Here is a 25,716-nt window from a genome sequence, read left to right on the forward strand (position 1 = left end):
ATGGGGTTTTCCAGGCAAGAGTACTGGAGTGGGTTGGCATGCCCTCCTCCAAGGGATCTTCCTGACCCAGGGACTGAACCCTCGTCTCCAGCATTACAGGTGGATTCTTTATCACTGAGCCACCAAGGAAGCCTTCCTGAACTCTATAAAATTCTAAGAAAGTTTTAGCTTGAGCTGAGTGGCCCATCCCATATGGGCTGGGTAGTTCATGCGTGAATCAGAGCTTTAATCAGCCCTTGGAGGTGGGATAAGTTGCATCTTCTGATTCAAGCCAGAGCTAAACTAGCAGCTGTGGTTTGTTCTGTTCACTGATCAGCGAAGCTTCTCTTTCACATTGGAACAGCCCTGCATATGCTTGGCAGGCTGATGGTGTCTTGTTTGCAGCTCCCAGAGAAGATATAACCACGGAGCATCATCCTTCTTGAGCAGACTCCCAGTGTTCTTCTTGAAGTAAATAAGGCAAGAGAACAACAAGAGAGCAGACTCCTTCTTGAGAGTGTGTCACACATAAAATTGCTCACAATGCAGTTTAGTGTCTGGAGATAATAACCAGTCTTGCATTTCTAAAGTTGTAACCACGTGGGATGGGAGTGAGTGGGAGGGAGGTCTCAAGGGGAGGGTATATATGTGTACATATAGCTGATTCATTTCCTTGTACAGGAGAAACTAACACAACATTGTAAAGCAATTCTGTAACAAAAACCAGTTGTAAACACAATGGTAATGATGTAAACAGGTACACAGCCTCCTTGTCCTCCAAACAGAAAACCAGGGCTTGGAAGTTACACTGTGGTCTAAAGCAAAGAAATGCCTAGCGACAGTTGGTAAGATGTGTGGAACAGGCTGGAATCAGTGAAGCGGCACAAGTGAGTCTGGGTCTGGTCCATGGACCTTATGGAATCTGGAGGACGATTTCTTCTGCTGTTAGGTGAGTAAATGGCATGAATATGAATGACAGGATAGTCTTTATGGGAAAAGAACTCCAAAAAAAGGGCAGCTTGAAAAGAGAAGACCCACTCCATCCCTTTTCCTGATTAAGGCATAGAAGTCGAGAATAGAATCTGTGTTAGAAGAATTATCTACATATATGAAAATATTTTCCTATGTTAACTGCCAGGAGCCTCCTAAAATCATGGAAACACAGACCACGAAGCTCTGACATGCTAGAGCTGGTTCCATAACACAGAGATCTCCTTCTGTAGGAGGTCATTTTTTTTTTTTTTGGATTCCATGGCTCATATCCTCAAAAAATAACCAAGCCTAGAATAAATTCCCTGAGAAACAAAACTTAAACACAACCCAGATAATTCACTTACTGCCTTATATTCTTAGAAATGAAAGCCATTTTCTCTCCAAATGGGTTTCAAGGTCCTCTCATTCCATGAGATGCTCCTGAGAAGTTCTGCAGTGAAGAAACCCATTTTAACTTTCGATCCATTTTTTTCAACTTTGTTGGAAGACGGAATTCTTTTTTTTCACGTATCATCTCTTAAAATCCAGTGGAAACTACATTTTAAAGACTGGGAGATGGCCTAAGGTATTCTCTTGCATATAGAACCACAGAGGAAGACTGGTGTCTTCTTTTTTAATATATAATTTATTTATTCAAGTTTTGGCTGCGCTGGGTCCTCGTTGCTTTGCGTGGGCTTTCTCTAGGCGAGCAGGGGCTACTCTTGCTTGTGGTGAGTGGGCTTCTCATTGTGCTGGCTCCTCTTGTTGAGCACAGGCTCTAGGCGCACGGGGCCTCAGTAGCTGTAACCTGCAGGCTTAGGAATTATGGCTCATGGGCTCAGTCGTTCTGTGGCATGTGGAATCCTGTCTTGACCAGGGATCTAACCCAGGACCCCTGCACTGGCATGCAGATTCTTATCTACTGTGCCACCACGGAAATCCTGGTGTCTTCTTTTTGTGTGCAGTCTTTTGGAAAGTTTATTCAAGCTTATTCTCACGTGTCTTGATCTAAAAAAATGAGTATGATAATCATAAGGGCTATTGACTGTTATTTTCACAGTCTTCTTCCCTGGTGGCTCAGATGGTAAAGAATCTGCCTGCAGTACAGGAGACGCAGGTTTAGTCCCTGGGTCGGGAAGATCCCCTGGAGAAGGGAATGGCAGCCCACTCCAGTATTCTTGCCTGGAGAGTCCCATGGACAGAGTTGCCTGGTGGGCTACAGTCCATGGGGTCTCAAAGAGATGGACACGACTGAGCAACTAACACTTTCACTTTTCCAGGCACATAGTAGGATTGGAATTCTCCAGCTCCTCTAAATTAGGTATGGCCATGGGATTCAATGTGGTCAATAAAATATGGACAGAATCATTAGGATTTAGTGCATCAATTATTACACTCCCCTGGTTGCTCAGATGGTAAAGAATCTGCCTGCAATGCAGGAGACACAGGTTTAATCCCCGGGTTGGGAAGGTCTCCTGGAGTAGGAAATGACAACCCACTCTGGTATTCCTACCTGGAGAATTCCACGGACAGAGGAGCCTGTGTGGTCCCAGAGGGTCGGACATGACTGAGCGACTAGCACTTTTTTTGCTTTTACTTATTTCTACCACAACAGTTCCAGATGGTGTTATGTTTGTCAGACCCTGCTGCTGCTGCCACTAAGTCGCTTCAGTCATGTCCGACTCTGTGCGACCCCATAGACGGCAGCCCACCAGGCTCCTCTGTCCCTGGGATTCTCCAGGCAAAAATACTGGAATGGGTTGCCATTTCCTTCTCCAATGCATGCATGCATGCTAAGTCACTTCAGTTGTGTCTGATTCTGTGCGACCCTATGGACAGCACCCACCAGGCTCCTCTGTCCATGGGATTCTCTAGGCAAGGATACTGGAGTGGGTTGCCATTTCCTCTCCATTGTCAGACCCTATCTCTTAGCAAAAATGACATGGAGCAGTGTCTGCTCTGCACCCCCTACCGGCCATTGCATCAGATCAGATCAGATCAGTCACTCAGTCGTGTCCGACTCTTTGCGACCCCATGAATCGCAGCACGCCAGGCCTCCCTGTCCATCACCAACTCCCGGAGTTCACTCAGACTCATGTCCATCAAGTCAGTGATGCCATCCAGCCATCTCATCCTCTGTCGTCCCCTTCTCCTCTTGCCCCCAATCCCTCCCAGCATCAGAGTCTTTTCCAATGAGTCAACTCTTCGCATGAGGGGGCCAAAGTACTGGAGTTTCAGCTTTAGCATCATTCCTTCCAAAGAAATCCCAGGGCTGATCTCCTTCAGAATGGACTGGTTGGATCTCCTTGCAGTCTAAGGGACTCTCAAGAGTCTTCTCCAACACCACAGTTCAAAAGCATCAATTCTTCGGCGCTCAGGCCAAGCCAATGCATAGTGAACAGGTAACATGAGAAAACTAATTATATTTTCTAGCTGTGAAAGTGTGGGTCTTTTACTTACTGTAGCATAGTTTATCTTATTCTGACTGTAACAGAAATTGCTACCAGGAGTTTGATGCTAAGAGCAGGAAAATGATAATTTGTTATTGGCTTGAAGGACAAGTCGTAGGCAGTGAAGAAACTGTGAGGACGTCTGGAAAGATGACAATCCTTGTTATGCAGGTGGAAACATTTTGGTGAAACTGTTGCCCACAGTTATTTGGAAGGCAGATTATATGCCTACTGAATTTACAGCTAGAAAAAGATGCAGAAAGACAATACAGTTGACTCTTAGACAACCATGGATTGTGTAGTACTGTAGCATTTACTGTTGAAAAATACCTGAGTATAAGCGGACCTGCGCAGTTCAAATGTGTGTTGTTCAAGGGTCAGCTGTATTACTGACATGGTTTCCATTGGTTGCACTTGACAAAGTATTGTAAGAAACAAGGTCAGAAAAGAATTAGCTGGATTCCAAGCAGGAGTTCATGGAAGATTTGAGGCTTTGGAATATTGAAAAAGCTGACTGATTTTTAGAATCCAAACAGCAGAAGATAAAATCGAGAAAACCTCTTAGTAATAAAAAGGAATTAAATCTGAGTCTTGCAGCCCAGGGCGTGACCTCTGTGCCTACTGTTAAAAACCATTCAACTGATTATATTTCCTTGGCTATCACACCATTATTAAAACCTCTGCAAGGTTTATTTCATCTTGTAGAGTATTTATTTTTATTTATTTATTTTGGCCATGCCATATGGGATCTTAATTCCCCAACCAAGGATCAAACCCATGCCCCCTGTACTAGGCAAGTCCCAAGACAGGTCTTAAAAGTAACTGGTTGTGCCTGTTGGCACATGGAGTTTTCTGGAATCAAATAGATAAAAGACTGATGAAGTTGTTGCAAGAAGTATACTTCTAAAAGAATCACCAGGCCAGATTAAAATTGGATTAAAATAAAAATTGTTTAGGACCCTTGGACCCTAAACGTTTAGGTCAGGAAGTGGGCTGAGTAAACCACACGGCTCCCAAGCAGAGCATGTTCCCTGATGCTTACTTCAGATGGGTCAAAGACCCGTGTGTGAAGCCAAGGCCTGTGGAAGATGAGGGATAATGAGGCTTCTTGCAGGGAGCATATGCAGGGACTGATGTCCCCCACCCCCAGGGTGGGACTCATAGTACTGGGTTGGCCAAAAAAACAAAACTTTTGGCCAACCCAATATTTGTCCAGGGGATTTCAGGACTGGTGAAGACCACTGTCTGTTATATATCTCCTATTTTCCTTCTTTCCAAAGAGAAATATTTGTTGGTATTGTCTGTTCCTTGTTTCCTCTTTGTAAATTGGGTGTCTGTGTCTTTTTGTTTTGTAAGTCTCCAGAAAGAGAGAAGCCATATGCGGGACCACTTTAGTTGCTGTGTACCACCTGCTGTCACGGGCTGAGCTGTGTCCCCCCAAATCAAATGTTGTAGCCTTAACACCCAAGGAGACTCCACTCAGAGATAGGAACTTTAAAAGAGGGAATTAAGGTTAAGTGAGGTCCTAAGCTGATACGATCAGTCTCGGGCAGCTAACCCTGCTGACACCACAGCTCTCCTCCAGAGCTGTGTGAAATAAACTTCTATTGTTTAAGTCCCAAGTCGGCAATATTTTTTCACACCAGCTGGAAGAGCCTAATATACCTTTGGATGAAGGGACAAGCGTACATCACCCAGAGGTGCTGGATCAGTGACTGCAGGGATCTTTATGTCCTTCTTGGGGAGGGAATAAGTGAATTTTGTCTAAAGGAAGAAAACAGAGCTGACTGGCCACCAGAGAGGCAGATTACCATTAGAACTCTTCAGCCATTAAGATGGTACTTCCACGACCCCTTGAAGATTGGCATGGTCACGTGGCTCCCTTGGCCAATCAGATGTGAGTAGATGTGACCTGGTGTTTGTCTAGGCAGAGTCCCTTAAGAGCTAAAGCATGATGTGCCGACCCCCCTTCCCTCTGCCACAGCATCTGTGATGTTCCAGATGGTAGAGTGTCTGCCAACCTGTGTCCCTGAATACTGACGACACGGAGCAGGGTCCCAGCCAATCCATAATAGTCACGAGCAGGGTGAAAAATGATGTTTACGGTTGTTGAGATTTCGGAGAGTGTTTATTACTGCAGCATAACCTAGTCTATCTCAATTGATGTAATCAATAATATGGGTAGGAAAGATCTCCAAAATGCTCATAGAAAATTTGATTGTGTCATATGATTAATTCAATATATTGGAGCTTGTCCTTCATTAGATAAAGAAGTAGAGCTGATATTGGAGGATGCCCATCCATCACTGCATTGTCCTCTGTCTTCAAAGGTGATGCTGCTGAATGACTATAGGAAGAACATGTTTTAGGTTAATTTGTCAGTAGTGGTAATGGGTTCTCTTATAACCATTCACTTTTCTCTACTCAGCTACCTCTAGGAAGGCAAGGGTTATATGTCATCAGAGTCAGTCGGGGCCTCAAATCCAGCATGTCAGTTCCATTCACTTTATGCCTCAATAAATGGGCACCACCAGTTGATAGCAACAAGGCGGAGTCACCAGGGAATCCTCAGGTCCTGTTTAGCTTAAACAGGAACTGGAAGCCAGGAGCACGGGGCAAGGTATGACCACCTACAGATTGCAGACATTTGCAAGGTCAAAGTGTAGTGACCTGAGGAATATCTGTTGTATACCTTTGTGAATAATGAGCTTGCAAGGAAGTTTTACCATGTGCATTGCCAATAAGTTATCAATAAAACTCTTAGCATGTAGACTGGTGTGTTGTTATAATAGGAGTTACGACTAGCTGAACACATTCTGTGGAGTAGACTGCATGGTTGTCTGTTGTATGGTAGGTTGTTTGCTCTCTAACAATGCTTCAGAAAGCAGAAAATTTCAAAGGTGTGTGTGTGTGCTGTGTAAGGTGTGTGTGTGTGTGTGAGACAGAGAGAGACAGACAGAGACAGAGAGAAGAATCTGGAAGAAGGAAACTTTGGGGAAAGATTGCATATGAGGTTGGAGAAGGAAATGGCAATCCACTCCAGTATTCTTGCCTGAGAAATCCCATGGACAAGGGGAGCCTGGCGGGCTACAGTCCATGGGGTCACAAAGAGTCGGACAGGACTGAGTGAGTGAGCATGCATGCAGGCATATGAGGTTAGAAGGCAGAATTGTAGTCTTCAGTCAGAGCATTGTCCCTGTCTCCTGGAAGCTGTCTTTGGCCACGTTTTTCTCAATAGTCCTTCTGTGCAGTGTGGCCCTCCCGCCTCTGCCCACAGCTAATTGTCAAAGGGGGCTCTTGACCCAAAGAGCCTCTAGAGGCAGAAGTCGTGAGAGATGAAGCTTGGAGTTGAGCTGACCGAGCAGTCTTGCCCCTCTGGAAGGCCTCTGGTGAGAGAGGGAAGAAGAAAGCGAGCTATAGAGGGGAAGGGCTGGAGACAAAGCCTGGAGGGTACAAGGGGCTGGCTTCCTCTAGTCTTGTCCTTGACGAACTCAAAGACAACCCAGCGTCCTTATGCATGAGTTTCCTGTGGCTGCTGTAACAAATGACCACAAACTGAAAGTGAAAGTGAAAGTTGCTCAGTCATGTCTGACTCTTTGTGACCCCAGGAGCTATACAGTCCCTGGAATTCTCCAGGCCAGAATACTAGAGTGGGAAGCCTTTCTCTTCTCCAGGGGATCTCCCCCAACCCAGGGATCGAACCCAGGTCTCCCAACATTGCAGGTGGATTCTTTACCAGCTGAGCCACCAGGGAAGCCCAAGAATACTGGAGTGGGTAGCCTATCCCTTCTCCAGCAGATCTTCCCAACCCAGGAATTGAACCAGGGTCTCCTGCATTGCAGGTGAATTCTTTACCAACTGAGCTATGAGGGAAGCCCACAAACTAAGTGGTTTAAAATAACAGAAATGTAGCCTTTCAGAGTTCTGGAGGCCAGAAGCCCAAGGCCAAGGTGTCAGCTGGGTTGGCTCTCTTCGAGGTCTCTGAGGGAGGGAATCAGTTCAGGCGCCTCTCCTGGCTCCAGGGGATGGGTGGCTGTCCCTGGCAGTCCCTGGCATGGGGCTGTGTCTCGCCAGTCTCTGCCTCTGCTGTAACGCACATGCTCTCTGTGTCTCTTCACACTGCCTTCCGTCTGTCTCTTCTCCTCTCTTTATTTATTTATTTTTAAAGATTTTTTTTTTATATGGACCATTTTTAAAGTCTTTATTGAATTTATTACAATATGGCTTCTGTTTTACGTTTTGTTTTTTTTTTGCCCCCGAGACATCTGTGACATCAATTCCCTGACCAGGGACCGAACCCACACTCCCTGCATTGGGGAAGGCAGATTCTTAAACACTGGACCACAGGGAAGTTCCTTCTCCTCTCTTTATAAGGACACCAGTCATATCGGAGGAGGGCTACCCTAATGACCTCATCTTGACTTGATCCATGTCCGCCAAGACCCTATTTCCAAATAAGGTTCATTTACAGGTGCTAGGGTTCAGACTTGAATGCATCTTCTGGTTGGAGTGCGGGGGTGGGGGGGGCACATAATTCAACCCATAATGCCTTGTATTCATCTTTTCCCTTAAGCTTCCTGGACGTGATCTCTGTCTCTTGCAGTGTCACCTGGGTTTGCGGGGGGCGGTGACGGAGGGGGGACCTGAGGCAGACCTTGGGGGCCTGGAGGCAGAGCAGGTATAGGGGAAGAAGCGCTGACATGAGATATAGAACACCCCCCCCCCCCACCTGTATTGGGAAGGGATGTGTGATCAGGAGCTGAATTAACAGAATAACTCAAAGGAGAGCCGTGTGAGGCTGTCTATCTCTTGGCCCTGCAGAGGTGGACAGACAGGGTTAGAGCTACTGGGACTCTTGCTTTCAGAAGAGAGAGAAGCCCAGCTCAAAACTGCTTAAGTAAAGAAAAGGGAGGTGGGGTTACTGACACGTGTAGCTGGGAAGACAGGGGACACTGTGTATAAACCAGAGTAAAACATAGCCAGTGCTCTGTTATGTGGAAATGTCAAAAAGAGCCAGGAAATATCTTATTATGTCTAGAAATGAGTAATAGCAATAATAATCATTTTAAAAGTGTATATTTGAATACGTTGTTGAATGGCCATTTTTTAAACTGAGTATGACACAACAATGATTACTTCAATTATACATAATATTACAAGGGTCTAAAAAAAGAAGAAAGGTTTTTGCTGAAATAGAAACGGTTTCAGGAAGAGTTAAAATACCAGCTATCATTTGTCTGATGAATTACATTAGATATTTATCATAGGTCTGGAGCTGTAAAGAGTGACTTGAAGTTGGAATTTTTCAGGGCTCGTGATTTGAAACCCAGTTTCAGTGTTACTGGAATTCAAATTATCACCATTCCAAGGAAGGCATCCATCAGTCATCCAGTCTCTAGACAAGGATGAGAATGGTGACAAAATTTAAAGAATGTGGATTCTATTCCCAACTAGTCAAGGTACCTCTTTTTTTGTTCATTCTTTTTTCATTAGAGGTAAGATATTAGAGCAGTGAAATCAGTCTCTTAAATTTATCAACCAAACGACAGTAGGAACTTCAGCTCAGCAAGATAAAGAGCATGGATTTGAAATTTAAGTACTAATCCTATGTTGGGTTAGAACAGGGAGCATGTAGGTGTCCATGCAGTTTCTACCTCATCTTTGGGGTATAAGGAGAAAGTGTTAGACAGTGTGAACGGATGTAGAAAATTATTCTCACAAGAGTGAATGGACATTATCCTAAAATGGTCTAACAAGAAGGTCAAAGTCCTCATCTCCAATTCGTTTTAAATTTCAAGAAAAATGAAAAACAGAAAGAGAGGAAAAGGGAAGAAAGTATGTTGTCCAGTTTGTTGATTCCTCACTGGCCTTTCATGATGATTATGTCATCTGATTAATTAGTAGTTTATTTTTTGAAATATGTGCACATAATAGAATATTCAAGAGTCTTTCAAGAAAATGTCTTTGGGGTAATATAGCTCTACCTATGGAGAAGGCAACGGCACCCCACTCCAGTACTCTTTCCTGGAAAATTCCACGGGTGGAGGAGCCTGGTGGGCTGCAGTCCATGGGGTCGCAAAGAGTCGGACACGACTGAGTGACTTCACTTTCACTTTTCAGTTTCCTGCATTGGAGAAGGAAATGGCAACCCACTCCAGTGTTCTTGCCTAGAGCATCCCAGGGACAGGGGAGCCTGGTGGGCTGCCATCTATGGGGTCGCACAGAGTTGGATGCGACTTAGCAGCAGCAGCCCTACCTCCCACTCCTGATTCTTTAATTTTTCCTTAAAGGTACCCTTGGTCACTGGTTTCTTGTGTATACGTATACCTGGCAATCTTCTTTGTATTTACTACACGAATGGTAGCAGACGAGATAAACTAATTTGAAATTCTTTTCATTGCGGATTGGCACACATGGACCCATGAAGCACTGTGCTTTTCACCCCCTAAAACTGGAAATGGCACTCTGTCGTGTAGATGCATCGATATTTTTAATTGTCCACTATTTATATATATATATATTTTAGGTCTTTTGTTATTAGAAATAATGTTTTGTGTATACATTTATGAGTATGCCTGTAGGATACATTCTCAAGATAAATATGTCAGACCAGGGTCAGTAGGAAAACAGAAACCAGTCCATGTAGTTCTGCTGTTAAAGATTTTAATAAAGGGAGTGAGGGCTTACACATCCTTGGCACACTCAGGTCAGCGAAGATTAAGTAAATGTTAGTGTCTCAGTCATATTCGACTCTTTGCGACCCCATGGACTCTAGCCCGCCAGGCTATGGAATTCTCCAGGCAAGAATACTGGAGTGGGTTGCCATTCCCTTAACTCCAGCGGATCTTCCTGACCCAAGGATTGAACCTGGGTCTCCTGCACTGCAGGCATATTCTTTACTCTCTAAGCCACCAGGGAGCTAAGGTTAGAGAAGATGCAAAAAGCAATCTCAGGTTGAAGCCCTTGAGTGGGTGGTCCTTACAAGCTCACCGTGAAACTGCTGTAAGCTCCCAGAAACCCTCACCAGGGACCTCACACTGTAGTGCAAGGTGGTGGTTCTCAAGAGGCGCCAGGAGCAAGCCTCAGGCACCCTGTCCCCCAGCCTGGTTCCACCTGTGAATGCAAAACAGTGGCGGCCCCTCCCCTTCTCTTATCTGCAAGGGTTTCTCATTGGAGGAGTAAGTCAGAACCTGGGAGGGGCTTCTGGGGGATGTAGCCCCTCCCTTTTCTTTTATGATTCAGAGACTTTAGAAGGTGGTGATGAAGAGTTGACAGCAGACCATCCGGTGTAAGCGATGTGTAATGTAAGTGATGTGTAAGGAAGTGCTGGGTTGATGGGTACGTGAACTTTAACACTTTAATCACGACTGCCTAACTGCTGCTCAGAGAGGCTGTACGCATTTACACCTCCAGCCCAGAGCATAGAAGAGTATTTATAAGAATGCCTCTTTCCTTACACTCTTGCCAACACAACGGATTCTACAAAAGATTTTAACTTTGCTAAGTTGATAATAAAAAATAATATTCTATTGTAGTTTCTAATTTGTATTTTTAAATGATGAGATTATTTTTCATGGTTTTAAAAACCACTTTTTCTTCCCTGGATTGGGAAGATCCACTGGGAAAGGAAATGGCAACCCACTCCACTATTCTTGCCTGGAGAATTCCATGGACAGAGGAGCCTGGTGGGCTACAGTCCATGGGGTCACAAAGAGTCGGACAGGACTGAGTGACTAGCACACTTTTCCCCCTGTGACAAGTCTATTCATATCCTTTGCCCGTTTTTATATTATGCTGTTGCACTTTTTCTTACTGATTTATAGGAGCCTTTTGTCATGGTGCTACAAACATATACCAGTCCTGATTTCTTTTTTGCTGTGCATAAAATTTTAATGTTCTTTATCCAGATTTAAAAAAATCTCCTATTTATAGCTTTTGGATTTTGCATCATCCATAAAAGTCCTCCCCTATTCTGAGAACATAAGGGACTTTGCCTGAATTTTCTTCAGCAATATTTATGAATTTTTTAAAAAATGTAAATGTTTGACCCACTTGTGATTTATTTTGGTACAACAAGTGTCACAGGGATCTAACTTAATATTTTCCATATGGACTAAAGGAAAGCAGAGAGTTCTAGATTAAACTGTACTCTTTGTAGAAGTTGTGAATTGCAGACATCCCACCGGCAGGTTTGAGCAGCCCCAGGTCGGGTAGTGCAGGCAGAGGACAGGGAGTTTTGGGGTTGGGGCAGAGCTGGAGGCAGAAGTGAGCTCCTCACAGTCACAGCTGGGAGTGAGACTGGCCGAGGATGGGGCTGGTGATGCGAGAGGAAGCAGATGGGTCCACCGGAAGGATGCTCCTCAGCATCAGCCCAAGGTGAAGGAACGGGGCTGTGAACAGACAGCTGCAGTCACTGTGTTTTGGGAAGTCTGGCCAGGTTGGGCACTGAGGGGAGGGCAGATAACACAGCAGGGGAGCCTGAGTGGACGTGCCCTCCCAGCGCCAGGCTGAGCCACCGACTCGGGGCTTCTTCCTCAGGGCTGAGACAGAGGAGCTGCTTGCAGACAAGGGGCACGTTTCAAACCAGGACACTCAGGTGCATCCCTGGGGTCAAGAGTGCAGCATCCTGGGGTGGGGCGGGGGAGGCTGCAGGCCTGGGGTTCTGTTTCTTCTCCAGACTCAGCCCCTGAGCACTTCGCATCAGACCAAGCGTCCTTGTGGGATCCGTGGCTCAATAACGAGACTAAATATATTTGATGTGGTGTTTTCGCTGTGCCAGGGTGTAGGTGGGCTTTCCATTCACCATCTCCTTGCATCCTCACCTGTTATCACCTGCTTGTATCCTCACTTGCTAGGCTTCCCAGGTGGCACCGTGGTTAAGAATCCGTCTGCCAATGCAGGAGATGCAAGAGACAGGGGTTCCATCCCTGGGATGGGAAGATCCCTTGCAGGAGGAAATGGCAACCCAGTCCATTATTCCTGCCTGGAGAATCCCACAGACAGAGGGGCCTGGAGGGCTACAGCCCTTGGGGTTGCAGAGTCGGACACGACTGAGCAACTGACAGCACATACAACAATTCTGCTACTACCGGGAAAGCTGAGTGGGATTGGGACAGATTGGGAAACTGAGGCTTAACTCCCTCAACGTCACAGACATTGAACTTGAGAAAAGTGTCTCTGAGGCCAGAACTGAGCTGTTAACTGCTCTGAAGTTGTGTCTGTGACTCAAGGTCAGCTAATGTTTCTCTCTGCTCTTGGTTATGATTCATGTACATGTATAAAGTGTTCCATTATAATTTAAAATGTACCTAGATATTGGGCTGTATGAGAACGGAATTGCTGACATACATTCCAGTCTGAGCAAGTCAGTGCCTCCATAGGTTTTTAGGAACTTCTTTGGGGCAGTCATCCCCTTCTTCCCGAATTGCCTGTCCCAGCTTCTCACAGATGCCAGTCTTTCCTTCAGAGGAGACAGGGCTTTCGTAAGAGATAAGTTTTATTCTGAAAGCTGGATGGCTGTGTGTCCTTCTGTGCCCTTCACGTCCTCTGCAGGGCACACGAAGCAGCGGTTTGATTATTTTTTCTAGAATATAGGAGGAGAAAAGGTGGCTTTTAAAGCAGTGTTTAGCTTTCACATCCACTCGCTATTTTTGTGCAATTATTTGATAAGAAAACCAAAGTTATAGATTGACCGTGTTTCTGTGAAAGGGAGTCTCTCAGCAGTCTCTCAGCCCTTTCTCGGCAAACTCTGACCCTCCCTTTCACTAGCAGCGGGCTTCCCGAGGTCTGGAAACCAGGGCTGGCTGCTGGGACACCACCCCCCGGGGGTGGTACAGGGTCCCCCACTCAGAAGGACTCTGTGCTTGGTTTAACACTGTTGCTGTCTTAAAAGTTTTGCATAAGGAACCTTGTGTTTCCTTTTACTCATGTTTATTCATTTTTGGTTGCATCGAGTCTTCCTTGTGGTGCACAAGGTCTTTCGTTGCAGTGTGCAGGCTTCTCTCTGGTCGTGGCGCCCTGGCAGTTGTTGTGACCACTCAGGCTTAGATGCCCTGGTGGCACGTGGGATCTTAGTTCCCGGACCAGGGAACAAGCCCGTATCCTCTGCAATGGAAGGCAGATTCTTAACTGCTGGACCACCAGGGAAGTCCCACCTTGCATTTTCTTTCCGCACTGGGTCCTGCAAATTACACACATGTTCCTGCCTGACATGACGTGGTGAGGGGGCTTGCAGAAACCTGGGACAGAATACTTTATTGACCTCCAGTGATGGCCTCATTCTCCCAGATGCAGGGAGCCAGTCTGCTAAGGTATTATGTGGGCGGCGGCCCGCATCTCTCTACAGGCACCTCTGGAACCTTTCTGCCCTCTGCCCTGCTGTAACCATCCACAACCTGTAATTAAAGTAGCAGGGCTGTTACTGAGAGAGATGGGAGAAACAAGCTCGCAACTAGGACCTTTGCCCCAAACTCGCAGTTGTTTATCCTCCGAGATTCTGTGAGCCTGTCTCCTTGGGGCTCTTTGTATCTTGTGATATATGGTACCTGTCCATTAACACAGGGAGAATTTCCAGGAGGATCCTGTTTCTCCTGACGGCCTGGCACCGACGACAGCACTTAGGTGAGTGGGGTTTCGATCTGGTTCATGTTAAATCATTTTTGGAGGCTCAGGAGATAAAACATAAAACAAACTCGTGCTTGTTGAAGCAGAGATGCCTCCACCGCTGCATCCCACCTGCCCTCCCACCTCCAGGATCCTAGAGAGAAAAGCTCATAAGCTCCTGGCTTAGATCCATGTATGGTCCTTCCAGTGTCAAAACCTAAGCTTACTTAGATACCTAAGCATTCCTCAGAGCACAAAAATACAGGAAGAGTGAAAAGTTCTCTATGGTGAAAGGTACCGCAGAATATTGAAACAGTTCAAGGGCAGTGTTCAGCGGAACAAAGGAACTGGAGAGAAGAGGCCAGAGGTGTCCCAGGACGGGTTTTTCCAATCTCTGGGATTTAAGGCGTGATGATCTGAGGTGGAGCTGATGTAATAACAGAAATAAAGTAAAAGTGAAGTTGTTCAGTCATGTCCGACTCTTTGCGACCCCATGGACTGTAGCCAACCAGGTTCCTCCATCCATGGAATTTTCCAGGCAAGAGTACTGGAGTGGGTTGCCATTTCCTTCTCCAGGGGATCTTCCGGACCCAGGAATCAAACCCAGGTCTCCTGCATTGTGGGCAGACGCTTTACCTTCTGAGCCACTAGGGAAGCCTAAGTATACAATCAAATGTGATGTGCTTAAACCATGCAGAAAACCTCCCCTCCCCAGGTCCAGGGAAAAACTTGTCTTCCACAGAACTGGTTCCTGGTTCCAAAGTCTGGGGGCTGCTGAGCTAGGATATTTCAGCTTTGACATCCGTATAGATTCTTCAGGTCTTGAGTATCTACTTTTTCAGTCTTGTCATGATATTTCTTCATTTACTTCTTCTAACAACCGCAGAAAGTAAGGTAGCAGGGTACGTTGATCATGTGAATGGACCAATGAATGAGCCTGCCTCACCCCTAACCTTTTAGGCTCCTCCCACTCTGAAGCTGGGCTTGACCACGTGACTTGCTTTGACCATTGGGAAGTAGAAAATGGGGAGACTGTTGTGCTCTGCTCTATCAGTCAGGGTTCTCTGAAGAAATAGAACCAACAGGATGTACATTGGTATGCTGCTGCTGCTGCTGCTAAGTCGCTTCAGTCGTGTCCGACTCTGTGCGACCCCATAGATGGCAGCCCACCAGGCTCCCCCGTCCCTGGGATTCTCCAGGCAAGAACACTGGAGTGGGTTGCCATTTCCTTCTCCAATGCATGAAAGTGAAAAGTGAAAGTGAAGTCGCTCAGTCGTGTCCGACTCCCAGCGACCCCGTGGACTGCAGCCCACCAGGCTCCTCTGCCCACGAGATTTTCCAGGCAAGAGTACTGGAGTGGGTTGCCATTGTCTTCTCCAAGCGGAAATTTATCAGAGAAATTGACTTGCGTGGTTACAGCAGCTGAGAAACCCCATTGTCTGTCTCTGCAAACTCGAAAACCAGGGAAGCAGATGGTGTATTTCAGGCTGCGTCCCAAGGCCTGAGACCGGGGCGGTGGTCATGATGGTGGGACAAGGTCAGTCCCAGTCTAAGTCAGAGAGCCGGAGCACCGGGAGAGCCTTTGTCCAAGGGTCGGAGAAGTCGGGTGTCTCAGCTCAAGCAGAGAGAGACAGAATCCACCTTCCCTTTACTTTTTTGTTTTGTTCAGGATCTCAGATGAAGCCCACCTGCCATGGTGAGGACCATCCTCTTTACTCCGTATACTGGTTCCAAAGTGACTCTGCTCTGGAGACACCCTCACAGACGCGTTAGAAGCAATATTTTCCTGGCTCTGTGAGTATCCCTTAGCCAGGTGAGGTGAATACACAAAACCAACCATCACAGGCTATGCTGAAAAAGGCCGCCCTCTCCTCCCAGCCCCGACACTTCCGTCAGCAAACAGTTTCCACCCCTTTTTACTGTTTTCTCATGTATTTCCCTCCATAACTCTAAATAGGATGCTTTTACTGCTGTTTCTTCACTTTCAGCATAGATTACAGTTTTATTACTGTTGAATTTATATTATGAAAATGCAGGACTTAGCTGTGTTACATGATCATACAATCATCACATGAACATGTTTCCCTTTCTCATATCTCGCCTTAAAATGCTGAACACACTCTGTGTGTGTGTGTGTGTGTGTGTGTGTGTGTGTGTGTGTTTCTCTTTTTTTCCACATTCAGGGTTGGATGGGTTTGGAGATCTAGTGTTGTCATAATTTTAGCTGTGTAAATCTTGTTTACAAGTGAGACACATTATATCAGTGATTATATTTCATTTCCTGTGCATTTTTTCACTCCTTCTCCTGGAAATTGTTTTCTTCTCTCTTTTCTGTGTTTCTTCATTTCTCTCTCTCTCTCTCTGATCTTATCTTTTCACACTCTCAACCAGTTTTTTCCCCCAACTTTTATTACAATTTTCCATGAGGTCAAACCTCTCAGATAACTTCTCAGATATTTGTTTGGGTAAGCCACTGAGATGTTATGTTTTTTCTCCCTCCCCTCCACTGGTTCATTGAGTTGCAGTTGACATGTCACATTGTGTAAGTTTAAGGTGCACAACATGATGATTTGATACACCTACATGTGCAAAATGATGCCTGCAAGAGGTTCATTAATACCTCAATCACCTCACATAATTGCTATTTAAGAATGTTATTTATTCTTAATTGGAGGATAATTGCTTTATAATACTGTGTTGGCTTCTGCCATGCATCAACATGATTCAGCCACAGGTATGTGTATGTCCCCTCCCTCTTGAACCTCCCTCTCACCTCCCACCCCAAAAACGGCGAGAATGTTTAAGATCTACGTTCTTAGCAAATTTCATGTATATACTGTCAAGTGTAGTTGACTGTAGTCATCACGCTGTGCATTAGGGGCCCAGGACTTACTCATAACTGGAAGTTTGTACCCTTTGACCAACTTCTCACTTCCCCCACCCCAGCGAGCCCCTAGCAGCCTCCATCCTTCTCTTGACTTCTGTGAGTTCTGCTTTTTTAGATTCCACGTGTAAGTGAGATCAGACGATATTTGTCTTTCTCGGTCTGACTTACTTCATTTAGCATAATGCCGTGAAGTTCCATCCATCCGTCCATCCATCCATTTTGTTGCAGAAGGCAGGATGTTTTCTTTTTTAATAGGTGATTAGCAGTCCATGGTGTGTGTGTCTCTCGCATCTTTATCTTTTCATCCATAGACTCTTAGGTTGTTTCCATATCTTGGCCGTTGTGAACAATGCTTCAGTGAAAACGGGGGTGCAAACACCTTATCAAAATACTGATTTGGGGGATTCCCTTGTGGTTCAGTGGTTAGGACTTGGCACTTTCACTGCTGGGGCCGAGGTTCATTCCCCAGTCAGGGAACTGGGATCCTGAAAACTGTGAGCTTTGAAAATACAGTTTGAAAACTGTATTTTCCAAAAAAAGGATATCAATTCCATTTTCTGTGTATTTATACCCAGAATTAGAATAGCTGGATCGTATGATAATTTGAGTTTTAATTTTTGAAGAATCTGCATACTGGGTTACATAATGTACCAACTTAGGTTCCCAGCAACAGCACACAGGGCCTCCATTTCTACACCCGCGCCAGCGCCCTTCTAGGAGTCTTACAGTTTCAGCTCTAGATTTAAATCTTTAAAATCCATTTTGAGTTAATTGTTATAAGTGGAAAAAGATAGAGATTCAATTTCTTTCTTCTGCTTGGGATTATCTAGTTTTCCCAACACCATTTGTTGAAGGAACTATCCTTTCCTCATCAGTGTTCTTGGTTTCCATGTTGAATATTAGTTGACTGTTTATCTATGGGTTTATTTCTGGGCTATTGATTCTGTTCCACGGTCTATGTGTATATTTTTATGCCAGCAGTGTCCAGTTTTGATTACTATGGCTTTGTAATGAAGTTTAAAAAACCAAGAGGTGTGAAACTTGCAGTTTTTCAAGATTTCTCTGACTATTCAGGGTCTTCCGTTGTTCCATACAATTTTTTTTCTGTTTCTATAAAAATTATCATTGGAATTTTGATTGCATTGAATCTATAGATTGTTTTGGGTAGTGTGGCTATTTTAACAATGTTCTTCCAATCCATGAGCACAGGATATATTTCTGTTTATTTCTGTCTCCTTTAATTTCTTCCATTAAGTCTTGTACTTTTCAGTGTACACCTTCTTGGTGTTAGTTTATTCCTAATTGTTTAATTGTTTTTGATGCTATCATAAATACTATTGTTTTGTTTATTCTTTTTCCGATATTTTGTTGTTAGTGTATAGAAGTGCAACTGATTACTGATTTGTTCATTTTGTATCCTGCAACTGTACTTGAATTTATTAATCCTAACAGATGGTGACTGCAGCCATGAAATTAAAAGACACTTACTCCTTGGAAGGAAAGTTATGACCAACCTAGATAGCATATTGAAAAGCAGAGACATTACTTTGCCAACAAAGGTCCGTCTAGTCAAGACTATGGTTTTTCCAGCGGTCATGTATGGATGTGAGAGTTGGACTGTGAAGAAAGCTGAGCATCAAAGAATTGATGCTTTTGAACTGTGGTGTTGGAGAAGACTCTTGAGAGTCCTTGGACTGCAAGGAGATCCAGCCAATCCATTCTGAAGGAGATCAGCCTTGGGTGTTCTTTGGAAGAAATGATGCTAAAGCTGAAACTCCAGTACTTTGGCCACCTCATGCGAAGAGTTGACTCATTGGAAAAGACCCTGATACTGGGAGGGATTGGGGGCAGAAGGAGAAGGGGACGACAGAGGATGAGATGGCTGGATGGCATCACTGACTCGATGGGCGTGAGTCTGAGTGAACTCCAGGAGCTGGTAATGGACAGGGAGGCCTGGCATGCTGCGATTCATGGGGTCGCAAAGACTGAGCGACTGAACTGAACTGAACAACTTTTTGGTGGTCTTTAGGATTATCTCTATATAAGATCATGCAGTCTGAAAATGGAGACAATTTTACTTTTTCCTTTCTGATTGGAATGCGTTTTATTTATTTTTCTTACCTAATTGTCAGTTGAGATTTTGTGGTTATTTTCCATGTGGGATTATTACAGCAATACCTGAGTGATAAAGAGGCTTTCCTCATATGTCTAGAGGTCTCTGGCTGGTGGCTCACTTTTAAGAATGGAGCACTCAAGAGAACATACTCTGTATGATTTTAATACCTTTAGACCATGAAATTTTTGCACCCTGTTTTATGTCTGTGAATATGTTCCAGTGTCTTCTAGTTTATAGTCTATGGGAACCTGAATAGAATTTGTATCCTACTGTTGTGTGAAAGTTGTATAAATCTTAATTATGTTGAATTGGGTCATAGTGCTTTTCAGGTCTACTGTATTCTTTTACTTTTCTGTATATTCATTGTGTTAATTTTTGAGGGTTGGATATTGAAACTCCAGCTAAAAATCTTAATTTATCTACTTAAAAATAATTGTAATATATAGTGGAACTGTATGTAACTTTGTTTTTTATTTTCCAAGTCTCCTGTAAATGTGTTGTCATGCTTTCATAACTTAAAAAAATAGGTAAAGCAATTTTTTTCCCCACCCCCCAAAAAGAATGACGCACTGAAAAGGGACCTGAGACCCTGGGTGCTTGGATGGGGCTTGGAGACTTTATGGTGACTGTGTGGGGGACATAGCCAGTTCATGGGGAGCCTCCAAATGTCAGTGTCTGCAGATCTTGCTATGGTGCCCCCACTTTTCCTGGGATGTCCTTGTCCCACTACTGGAATTTTACATCTTACTTCCTGCAATCTCATGAATGTCTCTCTAGTATATCGTCATATGGCAGGAAGAGTGAGAAAGCTCTTGTGTCTCTTCTTCAGTTCAGTTCAGTAGCTCAGTCGTGTCCGACTCTTTGTGACCCCATGAATTGCAGCATGCCAGGCCTCCCTGTCCATCACTAACTCCTGGAGTTCACTCAAACTCATGTCCATCAAGTCAGTGATGCCATCCAGCCATCTCATCCTCTGTCGTCCCCTTCTCCTCCTGCCCCCAATCCCTCCCAGTATCAGAGTGTTTTCCAATGAGTCAACTCTTCGCACGAGGTGGCCAAAGTACCGGAGTTTCAGCTTTAGCATCATTCCTTCCAAAGAACACCCAGGGCTGATCTCCTTTAGGACGGACTGGTTGGATCTCCTTGCAGTCCAAGGACTCTCAAGAGTCTTCTCCAACACCACAGTTCAAAAGCACCAATTCTTTGATGCTCAGCTTTCTTCACAGTCCAACTCTCACATCATACATGACCACTGGAAAAACCATAGCCTTGACTAGACAGACCTTTGTTGGCAAAGTAATGTCTCTGCTTTTCAATATGCTATCTAGGTTGGTCATAACTTATAAGGGCACTAATCCCATTCAGGAGGGCTACACACTCAAGAGGAAATCATCTACCAAAGACCACCCCCCCCCCCACCCCCACCCAACACCATCCCTTGAGGGCTAAGATTTTGACATATGAATTTTTAGGGAGCCATCAACATTCAGCCCATAATGCATCATGAGATAAAGAGTCAGATGTGGACAGTGCTGATCCCTGAGAGTGCTGATGCTAGCTCACCTCTCATACTTGTCAGGAAGCGCTTTCCTAGTCTCCTTGCCTCTTCTTTCTTTCCTGACCCAGAGGATTCAGAGCTGGATTTAATGAACAGGAGAAGAAACACAAGCTGAAAAAAGAGAAAAAGGGCAGCTCCCCTCCTGACTGCAGCAACCTGACCTGGAGAAGGAAAAGAAACCTGAACTTGGAATCAAGGTTTGAATTTTGATGCTTATGTGGGACTGGATATTTAAAATGTGGAACTGAACTTTTATTTTGTGATTAAGGTCTTTTTAAAGTTTTTAATTTAACAGTGGCCAGAAAGTTCAGGAGACTGAGTTTTTACCCAGAAGTAGAAGAACTTGTCCATTAGCAGTTTGAAAAGGAAAATGAGAGTAGATATTAGTAAGTTTCAGTTGCTTTGTGATTATATCCCAGACAGTTTCGTTCAGTTACTCAGTCGTGTCTGACTCTTTGTAATCCCATAGACTGCAGCATGCCAGGCTTCCCTGTTCATCACCAACTCCTAGAGCTGGCTCAAACTCATGTCTGTTGAGTCTGTGATACCATCCAATCATCTCATCCTCTGTCGTCCCCTTCTCCTCCTGCCCTCAATCTTTCTCAGCATCAGGGTCTTTTCAAATGAGTCAGTTCTTTGCATCAGGTGGCCAAAGGATTGGAGTTTCAGCTTTAGCATTAGTCTTTCCAATGAACATTCAGGGTGATTTCCTTTAGGATGGACTGGTTGGGTCCCCTTGCAGTCCAAGGGACTCTCAGGAGTCTTCTCCAAAATTCAAAAGCATCAATTCTGTGGCGTTCAGTTTTCTTTATAGTCCAACTCTCACATCCATACGTGACTATGGAAAAACCATAGCTTTGACTAGATGGACCTTTGTTGGCAAAGTGATGTCTCTACTTTTTAATATGCTGTCTAGGTTGGTCATAATTTCTCTTCCAAGGAGCAAGTGCTTTTAATTTCATGGCTGTAGTCATCAGCAGTGATTTTGGAGTCCCCCAAATAAAGTCTCTCAGGGCACTCAGGTCCGGTGCACTGGGATGACCCTGAGGGATGGGATGGGGAGGGAGGTGGGAGGTGGGTTCAGGATGGGAGACACATGTACACCCATGGATGATTCATGTCAATGTATGGCAAAAACCACTACAATATTGTAAAGTAATTAGCCTCCAATTAAATAAATTAAAAAAAAAAAGTCTCTCACTGTTTCCATTGTTTCCCCATCTATTTGCCATGAAGTGATGGGAGCAGATGCCGTGATCTTCGTTTTTTGAATGTTGAATTTTAAGCCAACTTTTTCACTTTCCTCTTTCACTTTCATCAAGAGGCTCTTTAGTTCTTCTTTGCTTTCTGCCATAAGGGTAGTATCATCTGCGTATCTGAGGTTATTGAAATTTCTCCTGGCAATCTTGATTCCAGTTTGTGCTTCATCCAGCCCAGCATTTTGCATGATGTATTCTGCATATAAGTTAAATAGGGAGGGTGACAATATACAGCCTTGATGTAGTCCTTTCCTGATTTGGAACCAGTCTGATGTTCCATGTCCAGTTCTAACTATTGTTTCTTGACCTGCATACAGATTTCTCAGCAGGCAGGTAAGGTGGTCTGGTATTCCCATCTCTTTAAGAATTTTCCACAGTTTGTTGTGATTCACACAGTCAAAGGCTTTGGTGTAGTCAATAAAGCAGAAGTAGATGTTTTTTGGAAACTCTTTGCTTTTTCGATGATCCAACGGATGTTGGCAATTTGATCTCTGTTTCCTCTGCCTTTTCTAAATCCAGTTTGAACATCTGGAAGTTCATGGTTCACATGCTGTTGAAGCCTGGCTTGAAGAATTTTGAGCATTTCTTTGCTAGTGTGTGAGATGAGTGCAATTGTGCAGTAGTTTGAACATCCTTTGGCATTGCCTTTCTTTAGGTTTGGAATGAAAACTGACCTTTTCCAGTCCTGTGGCCACTGCTGAGTTTTCCAAATTTGCTGGCATATTGAGTTCAGTACTTTAACGTTATCATCTTTTAGGATTTGAAATAGCTCAACTGGAATTCCATCACTTCCATTAGCTTTGTTCGTAGTGATGCTTCCTAAGGCCCACTTGACTTCGAATTCCAGGATGTCTGGTTCTAGGTGAGTGATCACACCGTCGTGGTTATCTGGGTCATGAAGATCTTTTTTGTATAATTCTTCTGTGTATTCTTGCCACCTCTTAATATCTTCTACTTCTGTTAGGTCCATACCATTTCTGTCCTTTATTGTGCCCTTCTTTGCATAAAATGTTCCCTTGGTATCTCTAATTTTTTTGAACAGATCTCCAGTCTTTCCCATTCTGTTGTTTTCTTCTATTTCTTTGCATTGATCACTGAGGAAGGCTTTCTTATCTCTCCTTGTTATTCTTTGGAACTCTGCATAAATGGGTATATTTGAATCTGAATAGTTCATCCTAATAGCTACATTTATCTGAGAATCTTTTTATTTTGCCTTTCCTCTTGAGAGGATAAACTTCTAGGTTATTATTTTTTCATCACTTCAGTAATATTATTCCTCTGTCTTCCAACATCTCATCCTGTTGAAGAGGAGTCTATGTCACTGTAATTGTCATTTGTGTTTCTGCACATCTCATAAAGGAGACACTGACAGCTTCTGTTCCAAACTATCTTTTTAAGGGTATTTATAGAAAAAAACTGCTTTCGGAGATAGATATGGTGTCTTCTTCTGGAGCCACGGGTAGGTTTGTTTCAGGATCTTTAACTCTCCTGCGTGCATTGAGTTTTTTTTTTCCTTGTTGGTTGTAGGTGTTTTTTATTGATGTTGTGAGCTCAGCTTTGCCTTTTTTTTTTTCATGGAGCATAGTGAGTACCATTTAGACAAGAAGTTTACCAAATTGTGTAAATAATCACTTTAATGAACTTTTCTTGAGTGTTTAATTTAATTTTAAGATAATGTAATTAATCCTGGAGTTGCAGTTGTCATAGCAATTAACTATTGATAATTCCATTTAACAGCACTGATTTTAATTTTAACAAACACTGTCTATGTTTACTTCTCAACATTTATTTGAATACTTAGTCTTTTTTCCTTAAGCTTAACTCATCCAGCCTTCCTTACCATACACTGTCTTGGGAGTTGCTGATCGGTGGTACTGCTGTTCCTAAAATTTTTGCAGTGATTCCAGTCCCATTTAACGCTCCGCACACTTTCCTTTCCCCTTGCTCATGTTAGGTATGTTACATTTCCCATTTTATGACTTTTCACTTCTTCAAACTGCCCTTTATTGCTTGAAGTTCCACATTGTAATTTGAAAAGTAGAACACTAAAATATCTATTTCTGAACGACCTGCTAACTACGGGGCTGTAATTGTATTCAAAATCGATAGTTCAGCTGAAACTTTATTTTATTCAACTTGAGAGGTATTTTTTAGCTGATTATTCTTGCTTATGGCTTTACCTAGAGCTTTTATTTCATGGTTACATTTTGTACCATGTTAAATATTTTTTCATCTATTTTTCACAAAGCTAGATAAAAATGTTAACAAAGACATAAAAGCCATATGTTAAACCTGGAATAGTATTGGAATCAGAAATGATAGACTGCATCATCTTACTTTTATTGTTTTCTGAGATTTATTGCTGTGGAGAAGATTCAACCCAAGACTGTGATGGCTAATACAGTTAGACCAAATTTTCAGATATCTAAAATTATGGCACTAAAACTTCTTTCATATGCTAACTGGAAATGAAAAGGAAAATACGTTCAGATAAATGTCCTGAGGTAGGAAAAGAAATAGCAACCATACAGATGAGACAAGTCTTGCTTGTTATCTCTGTTAGATTGGCTGTTCTCCTACTGAGAGCTGCTCCATCATTTGAGTCCTTCTTCCTTCAGTGATAGCCCACAATACACTGTCGCCCCAGGGAAGCCAGGAAGCTCTGTGCAAGACGGCAGAGAGTCACTGCCATTCTGTTCCTTCCCCATCGTCAGCCTGGGTCCCTGGAGTCCCTGGGGTTCCCTGGGCTGGCTTCGTGACCAAGGGAGCAGGGCACTTCCTATTTATGGGACGTGGGTCCACAGATTTCATCACATTCTTCAAGGGGTCCATGATCTTCCAGATGCCAAGAGTGGAGTGTAAAAGCATCTCTCTTTTACGGAAGACTCTCTTAGAAATTATTTTGATTATTACAAAAGGGCGAATGGGTATTTAAAAGCAGAAATATCACTTTGCAGACAAAAGTCTGTATAGTCAAAGCAACAGTTTTTCCCCAGTGGTCATGTATGGATGTGAGAGTTGGGCCATAAAGAAGGCTGAGCGTCAAAGAATTGATGCTTTTGAATTGTGGTGCTGGAGAAGACTCTTGAGAGTCCCTTGGACAGCAAGGAGATCAAAGCAGTCAATCCTAAAAGGAAATCAACCCTGAATACTCATTGGAAGGACTGATGCTGAACTCCAATCCTTTGGCCATCTGATTCGAAGAGCTGACTCATTGGAAAAGACCCTGATTCTGGGAAAGATTGAAGGCAAAAGGAAAAAGGAGTGGCAGAGGATGAGATGGTTGGATAGCATCACTGACTCAAGGGACATGAATTTGAGCAAATGGCTCAGATGGTTAAGTGTCTGTCTACAATGCGGGAGACCTGGGTTTGATCCCTGGGTCAGGAAGATCCCCTGGATAAGGAAATGACAATCCACTTCTGTACTATTGCCTGGAAAATCCCATGGACAGAGGAGCCTGGTAGGCTACAGTCCATGGGGTCGCAAAGAGTCAGACACGACTGAGCAACTTCACTTCTTCTGGAAGATAGTGGAGAATAGAGGAGCCTGGTATGCTGCAGTCCATGGGGTTGCAAAGAGTTGGACAAAACTTAGAGACTGATCAACAAGCAATGATGTTGATATTAAGCATATTATTAATAATAATGTATGTGATTATGTGCCAGGACTGTCCTAAGTACTTGGTTACAAAATAAAAAAAACTTATGGATAACTGCAAATGTACAACAGGGAAAGCAAAAATATGATTCTCCATGTGCTTATCACCCAGCTTCAATCACCATCAACATTTTGCTACTTGTTGTTAGACTTTGAAACGCATGGCCTGATATAGTTTCCATTAGTACTCTAGGGGTAGGTACTCTTGATAAACCTTTTGTAGATGAGGATCC

General features: G+C 43.8%; 1 protein-coding gene and 1 long non-coding RNA gene across 5 annotated transcripts in view; both read left to right on the forward strand.

The window, feature by feature from the left end:
- Nucleotides 1-25,716, forward strand: part of ATPSCKMT (ATP synthase c subunit lysine N-methyltransferase) — a 90,834-nt gene that overhangs the window by 38,181 nt on the left and 26,937 nt on the right. Inside the window, exon 5 of one of the 4 annotated variants that reach the window (XM_070774861.1) lies at nucleotides 765-7,884. The exons of the other annotated variants lie outside the window; for them this stretch is intronic. Coding sequence (XP_070630962.1) covers nucleotides 765-815 — 51 coding nt within the window. The 3' untranslated portion in view covers nucleotides 816-7,884. Of the gene's footprint in view, nucleotides 1-764; nucleotides 7,885-25,716 lie in introns of those variants that run through there. 4 annotated transcript variants of the gene reach the window in all.
- Nucleotides 7,934-21,604, forward strand: LOC139178028 (uncharacterized). Its single transcript, XR_011562463.1, has 3 exons — nucleotides 7,934-8,860; nucleotides 15,673-15,797; nucleotides 20,633-21,604. It is a non-coding gene; the product is annotated as an uncharacterized lncRNA (long non-coding RNA).

This window comes from Bos indicus, chromosome 20, assembly GCF_029378745.1.
Source record: "Bos indicus isolate NIAB-ARS_2022 breed Sahiwal x Tharparkar chromosome 20, NIAB-ARS_B.indTharparkar_mat_pri_1.0, whole genome shotgun sequence".
Classification (NCBI taxonomy): domain Eukaryota; kingdom Metazoa; phylum Chordata; class Mammalia; order Artiodactyla; family Bovidae; genus Bos; species Bos indicus.